Source organism: Aulonocara stuartgranti (genome assembly GCF_965226115.1).
Source record: "Aulonocara stuartgranti genome assembly, chromosome: 14".
NCBI classification, from domain to species: Eukaryota; Metazoa; Chordata; class Actinopteri; order Cichliformes; family Cichlidae; genus Aulonocara; species Aulonocara stuartgranti.
This window is the reverse complement of record NC_138950.1, coordinates 4,943,139-4,964,731: the sequence shown is the minus strand read 5'-3', so window position 1 is coordinate 4,964,731 and position 21,593 is coordinate 4,943,139. Positions and strand designations below refer to the sequence as shown.

Here is a 21,593-nt window from a genome sequence, read left to right as displayed (position 1 = left end):
TCACTTTTCAGTTTCACTACTGCTCACGGAGAAGTTGGCGAGTGTTTGCAGACAAGTTGGCGTCCTGCATGCAAACTACTCAGAACCGCAACAATGTGCAACCAAAGCTAACACAAGGATTCCCTGCCAACCAGGGAATACACATTTACCCAATCGTAGGTCTTTCAGCGACCACTCAGACTGGAGGGTCGTCTCCAGACCTGTGTGACTAAGGTCTTAATTTTTGACCCTACAACTTCACACACCCAAAATGACGTGTCATGATGAGTCACATGACAGCAAAACCTCAATAGATAACATTTATTTTTAACAGTAAAAAACAACACAGAGCAGCAAATAACAGCATAGCTACGAAACAGGAAATCTGCAGCTTTGTCACATCCACCTCAACTTTGAGGTGACTGCCTCAGAGCTCTTTGTTTTTAAACTTATATACACGTTTCACTTCAAAAGAGCACTTTGAACAATAAGAATCTGAATCCAGTGAGCACTCCTACAGAAATACTAACTTTAAATACTGAATGTGGCCAGGCACTGCATTTAAAAGATAACAAACACACGCGACCCTGATTTAAATCCACCAGACAGGCCACCTGGAGTCCAATATCTGAGAACAATATCTGCAAAGTTAAAAGTGACACTCGTCTAGATGATGAAGCTGTAAATCCTTACCATTTAGTTATATGTTACTAACAGTTAGTTAATCCAATTCTTCCTACTGTATATTACTGTATACTGTCTGTGAAGGTTCTCAGTCATCCAGGTCATCGTAGTCTAAGGAGCTTGGAAAGAAAAGCGTCTGGACTTCTTTGAGTTGCTTGAAGATGTTTCACCTCTCATCCGAGAAGCTTCTTCAGTTCTAAGGGTCAAATGGTGGAGAGTCCTAATCATAATCCTCTACCTAATCATATTTAGGTAGAGGATCAGGGGTCCTTTGTCCCTCTTTGGGGGGGAAAACTCCCACTGGGTTTAAATCTGGGACTCTCCACCATTTGGCCCTTAGAATTGAAGAAGCTTCTCGGATGAGAGGTGAAACATCTTCAAGCAACTCAAAGAAGTCCAGACGCTTTTCTTTCCAAGCTCCTTAGATTACTGTATACTAGTATTCTTATTGTATATATTGTTCCTCTGTCTCTCTTGCTGCGTTGAGCATGTGTATGACAAAGTAATTTCCCTCGGGATAAAGTTCTTCTTATCTTATCTGTGATGTCTCTGAACATTTACAGAGCTCTACCGGCCTCTAGCGGAGAAACGAGGAAACTGCACGCTACTCCACATCAGTCATATCATCTTCATACATGTTAAATGACCTGGTTCTTCATAATAAGCGTAAATGTCGCCACAATTTCCTTTCAACATATGATTAGGGGAGAGCGCGAACGCAGTCCCCCACTACCAGAAATTATGCAGTCGAGATTCCCACATTTGGGGAATTCGCAGGCTTTCAGCAAAGCCAGAGTGCAATGGCTGAGCCTCGGCCTAAGAGAACCACCTTCTTGATCATGGTATCTCTCCTACCAGGTAAGTATGAGTTCTCCAGCTCACGCATAGGGAAGTGTTTCACACACAAACCGTGCACACTCACGGTGCTCATAATCTCACAATCAACACAAACACAGTCTGTAGGAAGCTGGGACTACACACTATTTATATATACACATGAAGCAGTTTCCAACAGAGCCCCATAAGGTTATTTAGCTTTACAAATACCGGGAGAATTTCCCATCATGCATTGCTGCATCTGCGCAACAAGAGCTAGCTGAAAGATAACTTTTTTCATCCATTTAACCTCCTTAAATCCACCAACAGACCACCAGGAAGTTCAGCTAACTCAAAGGTCAAGCACGCTGCTAAACGAGTTTGTCTGATACTCGGGGAAAAGAGGATAAATGCAAAAGTTTTCGAGTTGAAGCACAGTGACTTCCGGTCTTTTCGTTAACTGCTGCTAGGCAACCAACAGTTTCCCGCTACGGTCTCGGAGTATGAACAGCGCTGCTCACGAAAACACGTCTGTGAACATGTCCGAGTGCAACAAACAACCAGAAAACAATCCAAATAAAAACACTCTAAAAATTTACTCATTAACAACGACTGAATTCACTCAGAGCAAATTTTTTGCTTTGGCGGGAGTTTATTACCTGCTAAAGACAGCAAAATCACGCGGGTCCGGCGCACATGCACGTGTTAGTACACGTGCTATAGAGTATAAATATACTATAAATTATAGTTTAGTTTAATAAACCAGAATATTTTTATATAAGAGTTGGCAGGTCGTCTTGTAATCGGAAGGTTGCCAGTTCGAGCTCCGGCTCAGACAGTCTCGGTCGTTGTGTCCTTGGGCAAGACACTTCACCCTACTGGTGGTGGTCAGAGTCCGGCAGCCTCGCCTCTGTCAGAGCGCCCCAGGGCGGCTGTGGCTACAATGTAGCTTGCCACCAACAGTGTGTGAATGTGTGGATGACTGGATGTGTAAAGCGCTTTGGGGTCCTTAGGGACTAGTAAAGCGCTACACAAATACACACCATTTGAAAATTACAATCACCCCCCTCATCTAATGACCACAAGAGGAAAATGCAAATGAACCAAAATTACTCATTAATCTGGACACAAGAACTTTTTGTAGTTTTTTAAAAGTTATTATTTTATCAATCTACATATTTTTCCTCAATTCCTCAACACATAAACTCCAAACGCATTAAAAAATATATACATAATGGTCATTCTAATGTAACCAAATATCAGCGCCCCCTGTTGAATAATTTATGTCACTGCGCATTTTCCCGTCACGTTCGGAAGAAAAACATGTGAGTTGTGTAAATGAGCTTCTAAACCACTTACCTTAAAATGTAAAAGTCAAAGCAGGTCAGCTTTATAGGCAGGTAATAAACGTGGCAAACAGCACAGATAAGATAAGATACACAAGGGACGGAAGGGGTGGGGCACTTCAAGGTTAAAACGTGCTACATATTCCCAAAGAAAACCTCTGCAAAACTCCGGAGGAAAAGTGCCATTCTTCGAAGCGCCACACGCGGTCACCAGTAAGCCAATCAGAGAGCGCAGTACCATTTGAGTAACAGCAACTCAATTAATGAAAAAAATGGTTTGAATTCGTTGAATAAAAGTTTGCAATTTTATTTGAATCAAAACTATTATTTTAGAATTTTTCCTGTTATAAATATAATTTCATAGTGTGAACATTTTTTTTTAAAAGAAATGTAAAATGAACATTTCAGCAGATCAATCTGAAATTAAGCTCAGATGTGAATATGTACTTTTTTTCTGCATCATTTAGGCTGGAAATTATTTATGTACAAAAATCTATAAAATGGTTAAAGTAAAGTAAGCTCTGTCACCTTTTCTTTTAATGTGGTGTGCTGGACAACCAGCAAGCCCTGGTCACAAGACCTCAGGGACCTGCTGGGAATTTAAGGATGAAGAAGATCACTGATGTAAATTGGAGGTAGTCCGTGCTGAGCCCTGAAGGTCAGAATTATAATCTCAAAATGGACCCTGAATTTAATGGGGAGCCAATGCAGCTGGATCAGCAGGGGAGTGACATGGGTGTACCTGGAAGCCTTGGTCAAAAGCCTTGCAGCAGCATTTTAAACACCCTGCAGACGTTCCAAGTAAGCATTACTTAGACAGATACACAACGAGTTACAATGGTCTAAACAACACGAAACATGAAAAAGCATGTATAATCATTTCAAGTTCAGAACGTGACGCAATAGGACTCAGCTTAGCAATATTTCTTAAGTGGTAGAAACAGGAGCGGACCAGAGATTTAACATGAATATCCAAGGACAGAGCTGAGTCAAATGTAACACCAAGATTCCTAATAGAAGATTTAACAAAAGAAGCGAGGGGGCCTAAATCTTTTACTACCAAAGGTACAAATTTATCAGGAGCAAAGACAAGGACTTCTGTTTTCTCAGCATTAAGTCGAAGATAATTATCAGCCATCCAACCTTTGATATAATCTAAGCATCTCTGCAAGTTTTGAAGTTTAGAAACATCATGTGGCCTAAAGGAGATATATAGCTGAATATCATCTGCATAACAATGATACGAAATGTCCTTAAAAGTGCTGAGAATCTCCTAAAGAGGGAGTAAATACAACAAAAAAATAGTAAGGGTCCCAAGACAGAACCTTGTGGCACACCATAGGCAAGAGAAGCGAGAGAGGACCTGAACTTGGAGGTAGCCACAGAGAAGGATCGTCACACAGATAGGATTTAAACCACTCCAAAGCAGTTCCTGATATACCCACCCAGTGTTTTAGTCTATCTAACAGAATATGATGGTCGACAGTATCAAAGGCAGGTCCAACCACAGTAAAACAGTGCACTCGCCAGCATCATAATTCATCAATATATCACTGGACATCCATTTTTAGTAAAAGTTTGAATCTGTTCTGGTGAGTAAGCTGGAGGTTAATGGAGCAGAGGTGCTCATATCAAAAGCACGACGCACATTCATGGGAATCATGTTTATCTCATGTTGTTGAAACATGAAGGTTGGGTGTCTCACGGTGATTTAATAGACATGTTGGATAACTGGAATTCCCACAGATCCTGTCCCACAGTCAGAGGTCCTCACGCTGCAGTCCTATGAAATAATCTGAAAAATCAGCCTGACATTGTGGTGGTCCTGAGTCTGGTGATTCAGTGTTTTGTGTTTCTTTATTATGTTCTTGTTTATTCTGATTGTTTATTCCATTAAGATTTGCCATTTGGTAGGTTTCTGTTCTGTGCCTCCCCTGGTCCCACTTTTCTGTGTTCCCTCTGTCTGTCCACGATGTTACGTCTGCTAATTAGTCTGCGGCTGTTAAGTTCTGTGTCTCGTCTGTTTACTTCCTGTTTTACTTTGTAGGTCTGTGCTCTCCCTGTCTCGTCAGTGTAATAAGCATCAGCCGTGTCTCCCAGCTGTTTCCGCTTAGCTCTGTAAACCTCTTGTATTTAGTGTCTGCATCGTACCTTCATACCACCCCCGTTTGTTCTGTTTGCTAGTTTTTTTGTATTCCCAGTTCAGTTTGTGCACAGAAATAAAGCTGTTTAAGTTCAACTTTTTGTCTCTGCGTTTGTGAGTCCTGCATTTTGGATCCTCTCTCCCTGCACACAGCCATGACAGACATATGTTAAAGACTTTGTAGTATTATATTAACCAACGGAGCACTTTGCTCTCAGATTGCAGGCCTTACTCGTGGTTTCAGGAGGCAGAACCTTCAGCTTTCTGTGGAACCACTTCCCAGTTCGGATCAGGTGACCCTGAAACCTCCCATAGTTATGCTGCAACAGGTCTAAGATGCTGACGGCTTCTATGATGCTCTCCCCTGTACTTTGTCTTTTCTCCTGCTCTGAGCTCCTTTTTGTCTTCTTTCCCCTCAGTTTTCTTTTTTGTCAGGAGTCTTTGTATAATTACAAATTATTTGTTTATGCGTGCTTTCTCTCAGTAAATATTCCCTTTTTCTGCGCAGCTTTTTAACAATCTTGCCTGCAGCTCAGATTGAAGAAGAAGAAGAAGAAGAAAACAAAAAAACAAAAAAACAACTGGTCTGGCCCCTGAGGTCAGATTGGGCCACCAAACAGCACGAGTTTAAGGATGTAAATAGCACCATGTGTTTGAGCATTGTATAGATCTGCTCAAGCCCCCGACCCACCCACACAACACACACACAGTTTATGGTGAGGTCAGTTTTAACCACTGCAGTCGTGTTTACGAATGAACAAACTTTCACTTCAAATCCAGAAACACAGGAAACGTTAACAACATCAAGTCTCTCTTTACACATTGCACAAATCTGAATCCCAATAATACTCAGCCATGACATTCAAAACACAGACAAGTTCAGAAAACAGTCACTGGTGTGGAGTGAAGAGAACAAGTTTCATCAATGCATGCAAAAAAGTTCCACAGGCACTTTAAAAACACAAAAACCGATGATCACACAGAGTCCAGTGAGAGGATTTTATCCCTGAGATCCCCCAGCAGACACGACGAGTTGATTTCCAGATCAAGACTTTTGAACATCTGAGAGATTTACACGAGTTCTCTCACAGCGATAAAACCTAAAACCTGACTTTGGATTATTTACGTCTATGTTAAACAAAGAAAACCTCGTAACCTAAAAAATATGTACACAAAACCAAGCTTCATGCAGTTGTACCTCTTTTTCTTGTAGCTTGACATGCAAAGGACAGTTTAATCACATCCACACATGAGAAAAACGTTCAGTTCTTAAGCAGGAAATCAGTCTGGGGAGCCAAACCCTGAACAAATACTGGGACTGCATGTTCATGAGTTAGCTACCTTTTAATGATTCCAGTTTCATTTTCATTTTCCTTTAAAGCGCTAACGTTGACTTGAAATGTGATTGACAATCGCATGAAAACTCGTTCTCCCACTAAGGCAGCTCGCAGGAACAATCAGTCTGACAATATTGACTTTAAAAGCAGTTTTAGTGGCAGGAGGAGGAGCGGCTCTCCTCTGAGCGCCTCGTCTGGTCTCTAAAGGAAGAGAAAGCTCATCACTTCGGTCACGATGAGGGTGGAAAAGATTCCACGCTCAGGTCTCCACAGACGCTCCCTTCTTCTCTCACTCGTGAACGAGACCCTGACTGGAAGGTAAACTTTTGTCTGATAATCATGGAACCATACGGAGCTCCTGAAATGACTGTTTTTGAAACACGACGTGATCAGTTAGGACCAGAACTGACTGTGTCACGACTTGAGACTGACAAGTCAACAGGATAAACGATCATAATTTACAAAAAGAATTTCACGTTTTATTAAATATAGCCTGAACCTTGCAGCTGAGCTCACAAGGCCATCGGGAGAGTGTTTACCGAGGTCACTGAAGGCTGTTTTCACACAGACAACTAGAAGTGTTTTTGTGGCCCAAAGCGCAGGTTTATCAGACTCTGACACTATGTCCATGAAGATGTTCCATGCATTAAGCCTGTTAAACACCCTGAGACACAGCAAAGGCCAAAAAAAAAAGAACACACACACACATATATTTTTTTAAGTCTGAATCTGTCATTGAGGTTGTTCAGGCTTATTTTTTGGCTTATTGATGAAGTCCTGGGAGATTTTTCAGCAGATAGAGCGAGAACCGTGAATGTACAACAGAAAGAAAACAACCTTGCATTGCTCTGATTCCCTGCTTTGTTTATGCATAAAAATCCTAACGAACGACCCTGCAGGAAGCTAGATTCTCACAGGGAGCAGATAAGGGCGACCGAGGCAGCAGAGGTGGAACCGGGTCACAGTGTTTTTATAAACAGATGTTTTTATAAAGTTCTGCATTCGGGAAGTGGCTGTGTAAATGAGCAATGCATACATTACATAATACACGAAGGCTGGACCAAAACACGTCAGCGGGAACATAAAAGCATCGTCAGGAGGAAAGATGTTCCCAGTGCGACCTTTCAGGAGCTCCATATTCAGTGATTGTGTGTCAGAAAATGTAAAAATCCAAGTTAAGCTTTCAGGATTGTAGTGTTTGAAATTGTCCTTAAAAAAAAAAATTCAGAGGAAGTCGAAATCAGTACCATCGGGAGTTTTAGCCAATCATCCTCCAGCGTCCTGCCATTTTTCCACGATCTACCGGACAGACAAAAAACACACTCTCCATCCTCTCTCCTCTGAAGAAAACGATTTAAAGTCTGAGTTTGTTAATCCCACGCTGAATCATCACATCGGTCTCTGTCGGAGAACGCCTCCGTCGCCGCTTCCTGCTGCATCGCTGTTCTCTTGCAGCAGAGGTCTGAGCTCTAAAAACACACAAATAAGCCCGTCTGTTACTGAAATGGACCTGAAAACCTGTCTGTAGAGGTTTGTAAAAACAGAGTTCACAGTGCTGCGTCAACTGTTCACAACTTACAATTTAGTATTTAATAAAAGATCAAGTACTGACTGGGTCATTGAAGAATATCAGATTTCTCTGCCAGATTCCAAAGAGCTCGAGTGGGAACTTATTCTTCCAGATTTGTAACAACTTTAATATTAAACCTGAGGCTGAAGCCTTGAAACTGCAGCTGTTATTCATATTCTGGAATCGCAGGGAACTGGTTCTGCTGGTTGAACCATCATCTCCTCAGAAACCTGCAGTCTGTCGCTTCTCTGTCCCTCCGGTAAATAAACACCACTGTGATGTCAGATTATACTTTTTCATCCACATCCTTACGAGAGCACCGACTCCTTCCAGTGAGATTTCAAAGCCGTTTCTTTTCTCACCTTTCATCTCCGTTTCCGTCTTGCTGCCGTTTTCTTTGGACGAGTTTGGACCCTCGTCGTTATCAGGCATCGCTGAAGCACTGGTGGGTTTCAACCCGTCTACGTTGTCCATCTTCACCAGGCAGAGATTCTGCAGCAGGCCCATGGGGTCGAAGCTTTCTCCGGCGTGCTCGCCTCGTCTCCTCAACATCTCCAACACCTACGGCCAGAAATCGTCAGGGAAGAAACGCACCATGTAGGATACTAAAACATGCTTTATTTAAACCCGGCAGGGCTGCAGGAACACCACAACAAAACACAAGTGCATATATGAAGAAAGCTAAAAATGTGCCTCCAATTCAGTTTGCAGTACTTTTTATGTGTTCATGCATGTCCAATAACCACAAAGTTGATTCTCTGGACCTGCACAACGCTTTCAGTGGGAGAAATGTGTCCTCACTCATCCGCGCCTCAACTGGCCGCACGTTTCCACAACCTTATAAACGCTAACGTTGCGTAACCATAGAAACCAGTGCGATTACATAACAATGAACCACGAGAGCGTCATCATAAATGGTCAGTGGTCATGTGGGCTATTCACAGGGAATGGATCACGGCACTGTGGATGATAAAAGTCACACTCTTATAATACTGTTTATAAGGTCTGCTGAGACTTAGTGATCAAAACGCTTCTCACAATGAAAATGTTCCATCCAGATGAACTGAAACAACTTTCTGAGATATTTTTTCCCAGTATTAGAGTTACCAAACCACATGTAGGACAAAGAGCATGCTTATGTGGGACAGTTTCTGACAATGAAGGGTAAACTGGGAGAGGTTTGGCATTTAACATGTGAAGGAGTCATATGCACTTTGTTTTCTTCTAACAGGCATAAAAGGATGATGTTTGGTTTCATGCTCTCATTCATATGCTCACATAGTCAGAGAGCCACGATGCCTTTTTTTTTAGCCCCGAGTTTCTTGTGCAACATCTATTTAAGCCAATCAGAATGTGGGATTTTATCACAACACATGAAATGGGAGAATGGGACATAAAGAGGGAAATCGGGTCAACGTAACTATTCCAAACACAACAGAAGGATCTGGTTTCTCATGTACGAATGATTTGATTTTATGGTCAAACAACTTCACTTAAACACAGACAAAGTTCGGCCGTTTGTCATTTCTGATGCTTTAAAATACACACCTTCATATATTTGTAGGATTTCAGTTCACTGATGTTCTCCTCCAGTAGGAGCAGGTAGAGCGAGAGATCGTCACATTGGCCACCGGGTTTGGGCAGGACGCTCACAGTGGGCAGTGATTGGTAGGTTTCAAGGAAGTGGGCGTGGTCATAGCAGTAGAGGGGGCGCAGACTGGCGTAGATCACAACTGGAATCAACGTGGCGAAGACGATCAAGTTTACGAAGCTGAGAAGAGTAATCAGAGAGATGGAGGCCTTAAGTATCCCAAAAGACCAACCTACTGGCATAATGGCAACAAAAAACTCTTTTTATCCAATGAAATGTGTCAAAAATGTGTCTTTTGGAGACTGACTCCTCTTTTGGAGCCAGCCTCTAGTGGGCGTTAGAGGAACTGCAATTTATGCCACTTTTTTTAACCCCCTGCCTGGTACCTGCAGTCTGCCATTCCCAGTTTAATGAATTTCAGTTTTTACTATTCTTGAAAGCAAGAGTTCAGATCTAATCATTGCACCACAGGTAAACTTGTTTGTAAAGCACAAATCAAAGCTTATTCTGATTTTTGATGCATAAACTCTTCAATGCAAAGCTCAGGAAAATACCTCAGCAAGGAGAAGACTCCCACGGCGATGAGCTTACACTGCACCCTGTCGGGGACGCCGGTGTCTGACTCGAGCAGGCCGACACGCAGCTTGCAGCCGAAGTCGTCTGTAGTGGAGGCCAGGCGGAGGTAGTAGCCCAGGCAGACGCAGGCGCAGAGCAGGGTGAGCAGAGTCAGAACGCGGCACAGGAAGTAGTAAATGATCAGCTTCCGCGAGCAGCGCTTGGTCATCAAGAACTTCTCCACCATTGGGTAATTGAAGCAGCCCTCGGTGGGATCGCTGTGGGAAGAAAGGGTAGAAAGAGCAGATTAAAGTGAGGTCGTGCTGGTTCTTTATGGATTTGCTGGTAAACACACAGTCAGACCAGTGGATGCAACAGTTATTCCACTGATTGGAAGCTTTTTGCCATGCTCCCAAACAATGAAGTGCATCCTTCCCACCCTGTTGGCTGTAAAGTGCTGTACCTGTCAGCGGACGGCTGCTCCGCTGTCGCCATCCGTTTGGCCAGAGTGACGGCGCGGTTATAACAGCGGTCCAGCTCCTCCATGATGAAGGCGAGGTCAGACTGCAGGAGCGGCGCAGCGCAAAATCTCCAGAACAACGCCGGGGCGTACATGAGCACGGCCACCAGCAGCAGGATGTAAGGAAAGAACTGGAGAGAGGACACAGGAGAGGAGGCAGCAGAGCTTTAAATAAGACATAAACAATCACATTAGCGGTGACGTTTCCACAAATACGACTGCTGATAAAAGAAAGGTGTGGACAGCTGACACACTGACACCGAGGCTGCTGTTATGCTGGTGTTTGCGTTGATAAACTAATGCCTGATGAAACAGACAGAGATAACAGTTTCACTTTCATAGAGAAATGAGAGAGTGTGTGTTCAGTTCTCTGGTCTTACTGTGGAGTAGTATCTCACATCATAAACCATAAAGTTTACAAGTGCTTTAAGAAATTAAACAGATGTGAATAAACTGAAATGTTTATTCACTAAATGTTTAATCTTCTCTCTGGCTCTGTAGCAGAGACCCTCAGCCAGCCGGCCCGATTACTGCAGTGGGATTTCCAGCAAAGCCCTGAAAGATCTCCACTCTGTCCAAACCTTCACCTTCTAACAGGCTCTTAGCTCTGGGCACATATCACCCCCACCCTCATAAATCTCCACTGACCCCTCAGCACCCCTCTGACCTGCTGCACCCAACCACGCGTCTGCTTTCTATCCCTCGCCCAACCTCCACGCCTCTGGGCTCAGAGCCTTCACTGTGGGCTGAAGGCTCTGAGCTTCACATCGACCTTTTTATGAAACATTTAAGAGACTTCTCAAAACTCGCCTTTTTGTTTATTGATGCTCTTATATTGAGTGTCAGCTTGTTTCTGTTCTTTAGGTGACAGATATTAATACGGTTCCATTTTGCTATTGAAACTATGACAGACAGATCACAGACAGATCACTTGGACTGGGTGTAAAATGTGGCCTTTTTAAGAAGTGACAGTTTTATGTGGATGCCTCCACGTAGTCTCCAAAAATAAAGTGAATTAAAAAGGGTGGAAACAAAGTTTCCCATGGCGATCACACTCACTTAATATCAACTCTTTATTTTAACAAACAAACAAACATTTTTAAATGAAAAACAAAAAGAAATCAGCAGATTTAGAGAGGGAATGAGCCAAGAGTGAAAGTGTGAAGGCGAACCGATAGTTTGATTTGAATCTAAGCTTCTCTCTGTGATTAGGCTCCAGACTCCAGTGGATTTTACTTAGAAATGAAACCAACTACAGACTGAGTGACATAAGAACCACAAACCCCCCCCAAAAAAGTGGTGAATCATAGCAAAAGAAAGATATGGGTATGCCCTTTCTCATTAACGACAAAAACCTGAACCATGAAGAGGACTGGTAGAGCAGACTCACGTTTCAAACCCGACAGAATGAGCTGAAAGGCAGAAAGCAAAGCTCTGAGGGTTAACTGTGCTTTTGTGCACGATCAGCTGTTTGATCGTCAGTTTCTTGTGCAGGTTTATCCGGTGTCATTATAGAAAGATCGTTGTAGGTATGTAAGGAAACATGCACGCCCATTACAGTCCTCAGAATGCACCCTACTAAAAATATCCGAACCACACCCTGAAATCTCAAACCCGAGGCTGCCTGTGAACGTCAGAAAGCTTTCCTTTCACTCTGAATCAAACACAGTGAGATTAAGATGGCTTACACCTTTTCAGTAACTGTAGCACTGTGTGTGTACCTTGTGCAGCCACAGAGGTAGAGTCTGCGTGTGCACGGCCGCCCAGCAGAAGGAGTCCACATAAGCTGCCTGCCTCCATGAGAAGTTAGTCGGAGCAAAGCAGCTGATCTGAGTACCTGAGAGAAACATGGAGACATGAAATAAGCCCCAGCAGCAGGGTCAGAATCAACACGAGTGACACGGCATAACCTTAAGTCCACAGTCTACTTCCTGGAAACAGATCAGGATTCTTGCAAGACCAGATCTGTCTGTGGTTGAGTGGATTTCTTAGAAAGATTTCTCACAGAATGAAGTGACCCAGACAGGACTCGTACAGGTTCGAGTTAAGACTGTAAGGCTTTTTAAACATGACTGTGAATAAAATTGAAGAAAACATCAGTCACACGGCGTTAGAGACGCCAGCTGGTTGGTTCAGGAGACGTTCTGTCAGAAATGCCAGGCGATGAATAAAAGGCCTTCTGTAGGTTCTTTCATCTCTTTTAAACATTCATTTGTTGTTTGTCTGAAACTTGTGTTTTCATGCTGCTGTAAGACAAATTCAAACACACCTGGAGTTTAGCATCTTCCCGATGGACACCTAGACATGTGGACTGGTTCCAAGTTCAGATCTTTAGACCACTTTAGACCCACACAGACAAGATCCGAGGAACTAAGCTACCCGAGAGGCTAAAAAGCCCAACTGACCTCATATTTTATACAGGAAATCTTTTTATAAACCAATGTGTATGTGTTTATCACACCTGTGCCGTTTCCTTTATCTATGAACATAATTTCTGCATCTGCCACCAAAGTACGGACACAATTTAAGAGCAGCATGGAAGAAAAACTGCAGGTAAAAACAAGAAGCGAGGACAGAAAAACGGCCACATGTAAGCAGAAGCAGCGTCAGAGGAAATGGAAGTGTTTTAAGGAGAAGATATTTATGAAAAGGGTAGAACCGTCTGTTAGCCGACACGCACTGAAAAACATCACGGGGCAGTGATTAGAAGCGGAAAACTACAGAAAATGAATAAATGAAAAGCTTTAGGAGAAGAAAACTGACAAAAACGTTTCTATGATTAGAAATATGACAGTGGCGCGTACAGATGTGCAGCTGGAGTCTCTTAAAGGCTATTCAGGCTGGATTCTGTGACTTCTGATGAACTCTTCTTCATGAGATTACCACCTAACATTTAACTATCACACAGTCACCTGCGTCATGGAGCCAACTTTGCTCGTTCCCCCGGCTTCACTCACCGACTGAGACCTCCTGAGCGAAGGCCAGAGAGATGAGGAGGAGGGGAAGGCCCACGGCCACGCAGGTCACGATCTTGTCCACGGCGAGCTCCGTTCGAACGTTGCGGTATCGAGCCTGGTTCGGGTCCTTCAGCAGAAAGTCGCTGAACACGTACTCCGTAGCCACGTGTGCAATGGCCATGTCTATGCTCTGCTCTTACCTGTTGACACAAATCAACAAGCATCTCCGTTAGCACGTCTCACAGAGGTAATGCGGAATCAGCTCGCTCTGTGCCATGACTTTGGTTGTTTTACCTTCATACTATGAAAACGTTTGGCTTAAATCTGATGCATTTTCACAAATGTTTTGCAGTATTTTTGGGTACTGATGTCTTTAGAAATAGCAGATATTCAGAAACTTTGACATATCCTGTGATATTAATGATCAAAGTTGGTTACAGAAAAATTTGCTCGAAACAAAATATTTTTGGCTTTACACTGAGACGCTGAGTGTGGGCTTGTTTTCATCTGGCTATCTGTTGTACTTCTGAAGTTACGAGGGTGTGAAACATGCTTCGAAACTACGAATTAAAAACTGTCAAATTTCGACCCACACCCGTGCACCTCGAGGGCCTGTAACTGTGAAAACGGCCTTTATATATTATATTAAATTGAGTTTGCACGGCTCTGACATGTTCCCCGAGTTCCCGTCGCCTTTTTGCCAGGCAAATTTAATGTGAGCGATGCAAAGCAGCACACGAGGTGAACGTGTCCTGTTACAGCAGCTACTTAATTTCCCAGCTCGCTGCCTAATATCGCTTTAACGCAGCCATAATTAAATAATGCACTAACATAATAACCTGTATTAGTCTTTAATTAGACATTCCAGATTACATAATGAGGTTTTGCTCATTTTGTTCGCCAACAGCAGCTTTATTTAACTCCACTTTCTCCTGTTTGTCAGTGTTCACTCCGTGAGCACTTTATTAGGATCACGGCTCCATGTGCATTCGTGCAAATTAGCCAGTCATGTGGCAGATTCAGATAATTTGTGTAAACTCTATGATTACTCAGAGTCACAGAGATTAAAGTTGGGATAATCTACGGGAAAAGAAAATCATCACAGACAGAAAGGACACGCTCCATCTGCAGTACTGAGAATATCTGCTAAAAATGAAAGGCAAACCACAGCCGATCTACCGTTTTATCTAAAGTGTCTGTATTTAAATCAAACTTTGACTTCTTGTCTCGATTATTTAGAGCTGCTGGTTCACATGAACCGAAATGGGCGCAGGGGGAGGATGAAGGAGCCTCCTCACTGGCAGTGGCGTGTCTAGAAAATTTTTGTTGGGGGGGCCAGGTAGGGGCACAGATTTGGAGAAGGGTGGCAGATGTAATTGGCAGATAATGTTAAAAACAATTCTATTAACCATAATTCAATAATCCTGTAAACCTAATAACCGAATGCGCTTTTAACTCTTATTAGAATGAGATTTTAACCACTACGGTGCAAAGTTTTTAGATACTGCGTTGATAAAGTACAAGAGATACAATCAGTGCTTTGTCAGTGTTTACTCAGCATTCAAGGACATCAATATTTGCATAGTATTTTTACTGACATATAGTACACATATGTTTTGGGCAAAAACATTTTTTAATATTAAAATATGAACATTTGTAACAAACAATTGACAAATTAGCCAATTCCAATGCAAAACTTTATCTGCCTGTTAAAAAAGAAGATAATCTTCTCACAAACTGGTGTTTGATTTTGAAACAGGAAAAAAGTGGGGAAACAACTGAAAAGACTAACATTTGAATAAAACCTGAAAGCAAGTAAATACTTTCTATGCTGCCTTATGGTAAACTTTGGTAATATTGATAAAGAACAACACTGGCTGACGATGAAATCCAGTCAGCTGGCATGGTGACACTGCCAGTATTAACCTGCAGGGCTGGACTGGGACAGAAAATTGGGCATTTTTACTACAGACCGGCCCCCCAGGTATTAAAGCCATAAAGCCTTTGACTGAAAACAAATGCTGTTGTGACAGTGATGTACAGTCTTGTTGGTATATGTATGATTTCTATACATTTTACGTCAGATAAAAACTTGGGTTGTAAGATTTAGATAATTATTTAATAAAAGCTAGATATTTTAAATGAGAATAAGAAAGAAAAGTATTTCTTTGTGCTCCACCTTTCCCTGTTAATGCCCTACCTGCCCCCTGGCAACACTTTGCTAGACCCGCCCCTGCACAGTTACCAGCTGTCAGCTGCTTAGAAAAGGATGCTGGTGTTATTTGTCTCTCAGAAACAGTTGATAACTTCAACTCATTCATGTCACCTAAAAGGTAAACCTGTTTCTCCATCACAGCTCTGATGATCCAGTAAGGACATCTCCTGGTTTCAGCTTCATGTTTCCCTCTCACCACATATCCAAACCGACATCATGACCAGCAGCTTTACAGCTGTGGCTCCAGCAAACATCAGCTGATACTAGAAATTAATATTAAATAAATTCTAACAACAGCTGATCAAGCTTAAACGTGCTGCTGTTGTTTAGCGCAACATCCGCTGGTTTCCTCTTTCTGGCGCAAAGTGGGCGATAAACAAACAAGAGAGAAAAGCCGATCAGCTGATCATTGATCAGTTTCATGATTGAAGTAGCAACAGGAGAGAGAGGGGGAGAGAATGAGAGAAGAGGCAGCTGTGCAGCGTAAACACACAGAATAAATCCAGCATTGTGTCTTTTTCCATTCTAGCTAAAGTTCGGGACAAACTGCGTCTCTTCTCAGCTCAATATGAAACGTGTAATATTTTCTCTGATTGAGGGACCATTCCATTTTTTTAAGGAGCCGTTGGCAACTCTACTAACCTTATGAATAAAATAAAGTTCACTATCAGTAACATCATAGCACCCACCCACCTAAAAACTCCATCAAGCTGGCTAGAACGCAGTACGAGTTATTGCAACTGAGGGTAAAAAGTCAGCACAACAAAAATAAACTCCACCTAAACTTGGTTTATATCTGACCCAGATAGACTGCAGGTCATAACTTCTTACCTGAAGTTCAGTTCACCTGACACTCGGACTGGTGGCTGCTTCGGGTCTCTCCTCCTGCCTCACCTTTCCCTCATCCACCTGCTGGCCTCTGTGGAAGCCCCACCATAGCCACCACCAAACAACTGAGTCATTTTTACACATCGACCTGCATCTGGCCAATCCACCACCTCTCATTGTTCATGCCATTACAAAAAATAAATAAAAAATAAGTCACCGGGCATATGCCCGGTATGCCCGATGGCCAGTCCAGCTATGTTAACCTGCAACCAAATCTGCAGCTCCATACAGCAATGTTACGACTTAGATTATATCTTATAACTCATAACTCTTATGTTAGCTGCCCTCAGTAGCAAACTGTCAGAAATATTCGACGGCTGCAATAATTCTTTAAGTGTTATTTTTTTCCTTGGTATTCTAATTTCACCGAAGTTTACTAAACTCAACAAACTTAATATTACTTACCGGGACATTTATTCTGTCCTCATTTTCTTTCACCGAAAAATTGTTTCCTGCAGTGCCGTCTTTCGTGCTTGGCTCTCCTACCTTTGCTAACGTGATGCACATAGCGCAGAAGCGATGCTGCATTCACTTACACTCGGATATCTGAGCTTCACCGTGAAAACATAATCGTACATTTGATATTTGATTGAATTTTATTGTTTTGCCTTTGGGGTGGCACCTGGGGTGGCCAGTCTGGTTGGGGGGGTGGCCTGTGCCCCCCCAGGCCACCCCGCTGGACACGCCATTGCTCACTGGACATTTCTTTGGTCTTTGGAGGAAAAACCGCTCACACCACTTAGTGAAGGTCAGGCCACGTTCCTGCTCCACTTCCTGCAGAAAACTCATAATCAGCGAGCTGTCAACATACTTTAAGACAACTCTTGGTCCACGACAGCTCTGACGATCGATCCCTGAGGGGATCCAGTGCAGGGCGAGAAACTGCTGGACAGGGTTTTATTGAGGCCGACCCTCTGAACTCAATCTTCCATCTTTGGGCACCTTTATTTTTTATTTTATCAACTGTAGAAAAGCATTAAACAGGCTGGAACAGTCAGGCTGTGCCACTCCGAGTGACCTTCGGCGTAAATTCAACATGTTTATGGAACGAGGCTCAGCTGTGAGCATCACTTCAGACCCTCAGCAGTGTTTTCATGCTCAGCTCTTAAAGCCGGCACTCAGAGACACCGACAGTCATGTCGATGTTTTCCTCCATGATTCACGGTGACAGCAGACGTTTTCTGGATCTTGTAGTGTGTTTGGTACGGGTTCTGTCTGCAAAGCAAACTGCTCTACAGGGATATTGGTTTCATTTTGCTCTACTGAACAAATATTCCAACAATTTCCTCTTAATAAACTGAAGCTCGCACACAGTTTCACTTGTCAAAGGGTCAAAAATAGCAGGAAAACACACAGACCTCTGTTAAGTAAAGCAACACAGCCTCTTTGTCTTCACCGTGTGTGCCAGTCCTTCTTACATCCACAGTTTCCCCTCCTGATCTAAATATTCATCATGAGCATTTCTTGGAAGTCTGGTTAAGCTGAGAACTGTAGTCATTAACATAACAGCACAGAGCTCTTTAAAATCACCTTCTGTTAAAGCCTGGAGCCTCACGGTTATTATCCACAGCGTCATGTCATGAAGAAAGATTAAGATTAGTCACTATGAGTCATGAGGTACAGGCCACTTCAGCCACCAGCGCCGCTGCTCCTCAGCTGTGCAACCTCAGACTCGTGGAGTAAAGCGAAGCCTGATTTTAATAAAGAAGGATTTCAAAACCCCTCGTGATCATCTTCCCACGACATCATCGGCCTGCTTTGTTTGCTTTACTTGTTTGTTTTCTTCATTTTTAATGCAAAGTCTTCATTATTCTCAAAGATGGGCTGACTACGTAACTCCGGAGCGTCAAACATGTTTTAGTTCAGGAGACCCGACCTGATCTGAAGTGGGAAAGACGACTGCATAACAACACACGTCCCTCCAAAGGTTTTAAAGCTTAAAGAAGCAGAATTAGAAAATACAAGAAGAGTACTTCAATTTGTCATGAATTGTTGTACTTGGGAAGTAAGTTTTATCAGGCTAAATATACCTGATGCTAATGACAGTGTTACAAAACCTCATGTCAATCTCCATGGCACTTTTTAAAAAATACAAATCAGGGTTGGAGTTTGTTTCCTGCCGCGTGTCTTAAGAGCTTGAAAAAAGAAGGTAACACTGTGGTTATGAAGGGGTGGGTGTGGTCAGCAGCAACACTCAGGTATGCTGTAGTGTTTAGGTGATGATCAGTTGGTGCCAAGAAAATATCCCCCACACCATCACACCAGCAGCAGCCTGAACAGCTGACACAAGGCAGGATCCATACTGTTCTTTATGCCAAATTCTGACCCGACCATCTGAAACCCACAGCAGAAACTGACACTCACTCCTTCCAACCTTCTGTTGTTTAACGTCGGTGCCCCGTGTGAACTGTCGTCTTAGCTGAGAACAGGAAACTGAAGCAACAGCGATGCACCAAAAATACCGAGAGGTTGTGGTCTGGCCCTGCAGCCCATCTGCCGCGCGCTCCGACGCGCTGTGGATTCAGAGATGTGCTTCTGTGTTATCTTGGCTGTAGCACGTGTCTGTTGTTTGAGTTACTGTTACCTCCATATCAGCTCAAAGCAATCCAACCATTCTCCTCTGCCATCAGCGACACCACTTTACTCCAAAAACTGCCGCTCACTGGATATTTTCTCATTTTCTGACCACTCTCTGAAACACTCTGACCCACCTGTCTGGTAGCAACAACCATGCCACGTTCAAAGTCACTTAAGTCACTTTTAAGTCCCCATTCTGATGCTGTTTGAAAATCAGCTGGTCCTACATGTCTAAATGCACTGAGCTGCTGCCATGTGATTGGCTGACATTTCTATTAATAAACAAATGGAAAAGTGTACCTTATAAAGCTATAGATAGAATTTAATGTCACAGAGGAAGGACAGAAAACCTTTAAATGTAGAGTTTTTGTATCTAAACAAGGTTGCTGTTGTTTTTTTAAATCTCTTAATGATTTTTGACCTGTTTGTCTCCATCTAACAATAATTCCAACCTTCCAGACACGTTCCCTCCTCTGTAATGCATCACCATAATGAAAAATATGGACTTATTAATAATTGTACTTTCACTTTCACACTTTAAAAACCGCCGGTGGACCGAAAACGACCGGTTCTGGCCGGCGGGTCGCAAGTTTGACACCCCCGACGGCTGGGGTGGCTAACAGCGATGAAGCGGCATAAACAGACGGTAGAGTGACTTTTAACGAAGCTGTGATTTACTCAAAGCTGGCACACATCATAAACCCGCGCTTACCTGCTGCTGCTTCCGTCAGGTGTGTATCAAAGCGTCATGGCCGCGGTGGAGGCTGTGTGCAGCGGGAATCACTTCAGGTGCTTTCCAGCGCAGCTGCTCGGCGGTGTAGCCGCCAGGCATTCAACAGATAGAACAAAACAACTTTCGAAATCAATCCTCTTCCTGTAAGACTCAAAACTCCTTCCGTTCATCTTCGTGATGCCTTCACATTGGCTCAGAATTTTCCGATCTCTTGCTGCCTTCAAGTGCAGCGCGGGATTTTGTAACTTGTAGCTCGGGAGTCAATCGGCGAGCAAACTCTGCTGAAAAATCTTTCTTTCTTTCTTTCTTTCTTTCTTTCTTTCTTTCTTTCTTTCTTTCTTTCTCTTTTTTAAAAAAACAGTATTTTATCTGATATATAAATAGTCACTGATCTTAAATTTATTGCAGGCTACACACATCAGAGTTAGGTGCTCATCCAGAGGATGCAGCACTAACTTTTATACACTCTCCGAGGGATCGTGAAACTTCTGTTTCCAGAAGTCATGCAAATGACTAAAACTGTGTTTATTGGTTGATTCTTAAGATATTCATTCAACAGTCGCCTCAAGGTGCTTTATAATGAAGGTAAAGACCCTACAATAATACAGAGAACACGCTACAATCAAATGACCCCTTATGAGCAAGCACTGAGCAAGAAGTAGGCTGGGGCAGCCATCTGTGATGTATTTCAGTGCTGGACTTTGTAGACAGTCCCTGCATGCTCAGCAGGCATACAGACCAGTGCTGTTACAAAGGTCCAGGTCAGAGGTCAAGTTGTTTTTAATAAAAAGAGAGCAGAATGAGCTTCAGTTTGCTTCAGTAAGAAGTGTGAAAGACTACATTTTAAATTGCAGGTCTGCTGCTGCTGATTAAGACACGGACACCCAGCAGGACTGATGTACATGACACAAATGTACAAAGTTTGATGAGCCCTCACCGAGTTTATTCATTTTTTTCCACCCCGTCATCAATAATTACACGTAGAATGTATGAGTACATAAATCAGAGCACCTCAGCTACAAAAATTTAGGGCACAAAAATATCTTCAGTAAAAGCTTTAAAGTAGCTGATATCAGATGGAAAATTAAGCTTTTTTCCATAAGTGTGAATGCATCGTGAGCTGCTGCTTCAATAGTGGGTCAGTCGGCCTTTCTCTCCTCTTGTTCTCATATTCCTTTCATTTGCTAAAACAGCTCCTGCTTCTGTGACTCATTTTGGAAGGACTGTAGCTTCACACTAAGTTCAGTTTGGTGGAGACTAATGGCCTTGGCAGTGCAGTGGAAACATGAATGATTTTGTTGCACTCTACCTATTTTTTTTAATATACTTTCAAGCTTAAAGGTTTCAGGAAATAATATTCTAGTTCTTCATTTATTTGCTTGCTTGTTTCTCAGCTCTTGGGTGGGCCCCTGCGCAGGGCTCCCATTGGATGATTTGGCCCAGTAAGTATGTCAGCTCACAACCATCTCTGCGCATAAACCAGAAACAAAGCTTTACAGGAGACATTCACAAACCGCTGGAAACCTGGGAGACGATGCTGCTCTCAGAACAGCGACTAACACCTCTCCTCTGACATCAGGACGGCAGCGCAGAGTCTCGGCACAGTGAAGACACTTCAGCACCAAACTTATTCCTGCTGCTGTTACACACAATCATATACACACATCTTTATATGCACGTGA

At 42.9% G+C, this 21,593-nt stretch overlaps 2 protein-coding genes across 5 annotated transcripts in view; both read right to left on the bottom strand.

Annotated features, from left to right (window-relative positions):
• Positions 1-3,025, bottom strand: part of map4k1 (mitogen-activated protein kinase kinase kinase kinase 1) — a 54,822-nt gene extending 51,797 nt beyond the window's left edge. For both annotated transcript variants that reach the window (XM_082502642.1, XM_082502644.1), the window contains exon 1: positions 2,839-3,025. The gene's annotated coding sequence lies outside the window, so the exon portion shown is untranslated. The remainder of the gene's footprint in view (positions 1-2,838) is intronic.
• Positions 3,026-5,678: 2,653 nt separating this feature from the next.
• Positions 5,679-20,052, bottom strand: LOC309687119 (pannexin-1-like). Of its 3 annotated transcripts, none has more exons than XM_082501831.1 (8): positions 19,891-20,052; positions 13,499-13,698; positions 12,263-12,378; positions 10,485-10,672; positions 10,021-10,299; positions 9,424-9,646; positions 8,238-8,436; positions 5,679-7,774 (listed from the first exon to the last, which is right to left on the bottom strand). In XM_082501831.1, the coding sequence occupies exons 2-8, from the start codon at positions 13,677-13,679 to the stop codon at positions 7,695-7,697; spliced, it is 1,266 nt and encodes a 421-aa protein (XP_082357957.1). In that variant the 5' UTR covers positions 13,680-13,698; positions 19,891-20,052; the 3' UTR covers positions 5,679-7,694. The 3 variants fall into 3 exon arrangements, with proteins under 3 accessions (XP_082357957.1, XP_082357958.1, XP_082357959.1); XM_082501832.1 differs by lacking the exon at positions 19,891-20,052 and adding an exon at positions 17,007-17,248; XM_082501833.1 differs by lacking the exon at positions 19,891-20,052 and adding an exon at positions 16,545-16,599.
• Positions 20,053-21,593: the final 1,541 nt, after the last annotated feature.

Coding starts and splice junctions, on each gene's coding strand:
- LOC309687119 (XM_082501831.1), bottom strand. CDS start 13,679: ATGGCCATTGCACACGTGGCTACGGAGTACGTGTTCAGCGACTTTCTG. Junction 9,647..10,020: donor GGAGTCTTCTCCTTGCTGAG/GTATTTTCCTGA, acceptor TACTCTTCTCAG/CTTCGTAAACTTGATCGTCT. Junction 8,437..9,423: donor AATCCTACAAATATATGAAG/GTGTGTATTTTA, acceptor TTCTGGCCGTAG/GTGTTGGAGATGTTGAGGAG.